The sequence below is a fragment of the Aythya fuligula genome, chromosome 11 (assembly GCF_009819795.1).
Source record: "Aythya fuligula isolate bAytFul2 chromosome 11, bAytFul2.pri, whole genome shotgun sequence".
In the NCBI taxonomy this organism is placed as follows: Eukaryota; Metazoa; Chordata; class Aves; order Anseriformes; family Anatidae; genus Aythya; species Aythya fuligula.
Genome location: NC_045569.1, coordinates 6,169,563 through 6,173,285, shown reverse-complemented (window position 1 = coordinate 6,173,285; position 3,723 = coordinate 6,169,563). Strand labels below are relative to the sequence as shown.

General features: G+C 67.6%; 1 protein-coding gene across 1 annotated transcript; it reads right to left on the bottom strand.

Annotated features, from left to right (window-relative positions):
• Nucleotides 1-767: 767 nt before the first annotated feature.
• On the bottom strand, nt 768-1,730 carry FOXB1 (forkhead box B1). Its single transcript, XM_032195269.1, has one exon. The coding sequence runs from the start codon at nt 1,728-1,730 to the stop codon at nt 768-770; it is 963 nt and encodes a 320-aa protein (XP_032051160.1).
• Between the last annotated feature and the right edge of the window lie 1,993 nt (nt 1,731-3,723).

The following is a 3,723-nucleotide window of genomic DNA, read 5'->3' as shown; positions in this document are numbered from 1 at the left end:
GTTGGTTTGGAAGCTATGGAATGAACAGCTGCAGAATTAGCAAAGAAAGAACCCCCCCCAGCTCCCCCAACCTTCAAATGAATCGGAAGTTAACAGACAAATCGCCTTCGCCTTCTCTTCCACCTGCAAACTATGGCAGACACCCACGTTACAACAGGTACTGCGAAGGGGACCTCGTGTGACTTACAGTACAGATGCAAGCCCAGTATTTACACGGGAGCGGGCGCTTTGAACACCGCTGCTGCGTGCCCATTGCACGGCGCCTGCCCTACCCCGGCTGCGCTCCTGGTCCTCTGCGGGGCAGCCCCGCAGCCGGTCCCGCAGCCGCACAAGGGGCCCGGGCGCCTGCCGGGGTCGCGGGGTCCGCGGGTTTCCTACTCGGAGGGAGGCTGGAGAAGCGTCGCTGCTCTCGGGCAGGGGGCCGCAGCCGTGCCACGCTGGTCGTGGATTTTAGGATCGGTCCTGTCTAAGCCCCTGCCCGTCCCCAGACAAAGGAAGGGCAGGAGGCAGCGCCGGGCCAGGCTCGCCCAGCGTCCTGCCCGGCCAGGGTGCCCGTAGCCCCCTTCGGGCCGCCAGCGGGCGGCTTCGCTTCGCTTCGCCTCCGGGCAGCCGAGGCCAAAGTTAGGGTAGGGCAGCGGTGCCGAGGCAGCCCGCCTGGCCACCAACCTCGGCCTGCCGCGGGGAGGTTCCCGGCTTGCGAGGAAGGGAGGAGAGCGGAGCGGAGCGGAGCGGAGCGGAGGGGCGCGGGGAGAGGCGGGCGGCGCGGGTCAGTGCACGGCCACCGAGTGCAGGGCGGGCGCCGGGCTGGTCAGAGTCTCGCTGGGGGTGGCCGGGCTGCTCTGGCTGGTGGCCGTCTGCGAGGACGTGGGGCTGAGGGAGGGCGGCGAGTTCGAGAGGATGGTGGGGATGGGCGCGGGCAGGGCGGGCAGGGCCGGCACCGCGGCGGGGGTCGGCTTGATGGGGACGGGGATGGCCGGCAAAGTCTGCCCCCCGTGGCAGAGCGGCTTGATGGGCACGCCGTAGGCGCCGTACTCGCCGCTGGCCATGGAGATGGGGGTGGCGGTGTCGATCATGCCGGAGCCGTACATGTGGGGCCAGCCCGTGCCGATGGAGCTGCCCACCGTAGTCAACTGGTTGGGGAGCGGGTAGGCGGCCGGCATGGGCTGCATGGTGGAAAAGGCGAGCCCCCCGGGCATCTTGTACTCTCGGGCGATGATGTTCTCGATGGCGAAGGGGTGCTTGAAGCTGGACGGCTGCGACACGCCGAGGTTGTAGGTGGACATCTGGGGCAGGTGGGTGCCCGTGGCGGCCAGGGCGCTGAGCCGCAGCTTCGCCTGCTGCTGCAGGTACTGCGCCGCGTCGGCCGGCTTGCTGGGGGCCAGGTGGTCCGACTTGACCACCTTGAAGCGCTTGCGGCGCCGCAGGAAGCTGCCGTTCTCGAACATGTCCCCGCAGCTGGGGTGCAGCGCCCAGAAGCTGCCCTTGCCCGGCTGGTCGGGGCGGCGCGGGATCTTGATGAAGCAGTCGTTGAAGGAGAGGTTGTGGCGCAGGGAGTTCTGCCAGCGCTGCGTGTTCTCCCGGTAGTAGGGGAACCGGTCCATGATGAACTTGTAGATCTCGCTCAGGGGCAGCATCTTCTCCGGGGAGCTCTGGATCGCCATGGCGGTCAGGGAGATGTAGGAGTAGGGAGGCTTCTGGTCGCTGTACGTGTTTCTGCCCGGGCGAGGCATCTTCGCTAGGGGAGCCGCGGGGATCTGCGGAAGGGCAGCGACAGGGAGGGGGGCGGAGGGTGAGCGCCACGGGCTCGCACCGGCTCCCGGCCGGCCGTGGGGAAAGCGGGGCAGGGGCAGGGGCGCGGGGAAGGGGCCTCGGCCCTCCGGGGCGGAGCGGGGCCAGGGGGGAGCGGCCCGGGGCCGCGCAGCGCCGGCGGGGGAACGGCGCCGTGCCCCTCTCCGCGCCCCGGCCTCCCCGCCCGCCGGCTGGCCCCGGAGGTCGCTCTGCCGCCCGGCCTCGGCGACGAGGGGACCCCCTCGCATCGCCTCCCCGCCCGCCCCGTCCCTCACCGCGCCGCGCCAGCCCCGCGTACGCCCACCTTAAAGTTGCTGGAAGTTGACAGTCCGCATCCGGGACGCGGCTGGGACGCGGGGCTCCTTCCCAGCCCGGTTCTCCGGCGCCTCTCTCGCCCCCTTCCCGGTCGCTCGGCCCCGCGGTAGTCCCGGGCAGGCAGCGAGCTGGCTCGGCGCGGCTGGGGGAATCCTCCGGCGCACCCCTCCCTGCTCCTCCGCGGGCTGAATCAGCTGCTTTTACACCACCGGCAGCTGGGCTGAAGCGAAGGCTCCTTCGCTTCTCCGCAGCCGAGATGAGCTAAGTAGTTGCCTCCATGTCCTTCCTCTAACCATCTGATAGTTTTATGTGGTGACATGAGCAGAAAAGACCCCTGTAGAGGCGCTTCATTAATGTGCCACTTCTTTGCTATCATATGACAATCGCCTTGGGAGGAGGGGGAGGGCAGCGGGAGGAGGGGGCTGAGAGAAAGGCATAATCTGGTTTCATTTACACCTATTTACATGGACACCTTGGGCCAATAGGAATCATTTCCATTTGAAGACAAGGCGAGGGGTGAAAAGGCTCCGCCAGCGGAATTGCAGTGTGATGGTACCCAGTAACTGGGGTGGGGGTGAAGGTATGCACTAACCTTTCTGTGGACTTTGCAGGAAGCTTAGTCTGCAATTCACACTTACAAATGGAGCTACTGAGCAGTGGGATGTTTGACATGGAAATTGCTCGGCTGTGGTATTCTGTTTGTTCTGCATTGTTATCTGATTTGTGGTGTTGGCTAACTCGAGGCGAGCCTTTTTGCCCGTAACGAGGGACTTTCTCTGTGCCAAACCCGGGCGAGCACGGCCTCGCTCGCGAAGGCTTCTTGCGGGGAGAGAGCCGGGGGGGGGGTTCCTCGACGCCCGGCTCGGTTTGCCGCCTTCCTGCCCCTCCGGCTCCGCGACCCCCTCGGGCCGGGACCGGGGGGGGCCGGGGGCAGGCGCGGATCCGCGGCCGGGGGCGTCCCGCGGGGCCGCTCGGGGGCGGCCGGTGCGGGCCGTGCGGGCGGCCTCGGCCCGGCGGTGCTCGGCGTGCCTCGGGCGGGGCGTGCGGCCACGTGTGTGCGTGTGCGTGTCCGTCTGGGTGCGTGTGTCCGTCTGGCTGCCCGTGTGCGTGTGCGAGAGGCGACGGCCGGGCTGCGGCTGCCTCCGCTCCGCCGCCCTCCCGCCGGGCAGCGCCGCCCGATCCCAGACGAGCCGCTCCGCTGCCGGCCGCGCGGCCCGCGGGCTCCGGCCCCAACGTGCCGGGCAGGCAGGGGAAGGCGGCCGGCACCCGGCACCCGGCACGGCCCCGCGGCCGCCCCGAGCCAGGAGCGGAGGAGCGGCTCGGGGGCAGCAAGCCCCGGAGGGAGGGACCCTTTGTGGTGAGCGCACGTCCCCTCCAGCAACGGTATTTTCGGAGCCGGGCAGTAACTCACCAAAACGTAACTTAAACACGACGAATTTAGGAGATTAAACAATTTCATTAATATTGAAACGGCCGCTGAGGCTGAGCGCGCCCGCTTGAAATGCAAGCGCACGTTTTTCAATATTAACAGAAGCACTTGAAGAAAAGAATAATGTCACCTTCTTAATTCAGCAAAAATAAGGGCGGCGGGGGAGGGAGCGCCCGGCCGCCTGCCTGCCC

What these genes read in the sequence shown, in the direction of transcription:
- FOXB1 (XM_032195269.1), bottom strand. Translation starts at nt 1,730, where the DNA reads ATGCCTCGCCCGGGCAGAAACACGTACAGCGACCAGAAGCCTCCCTAC.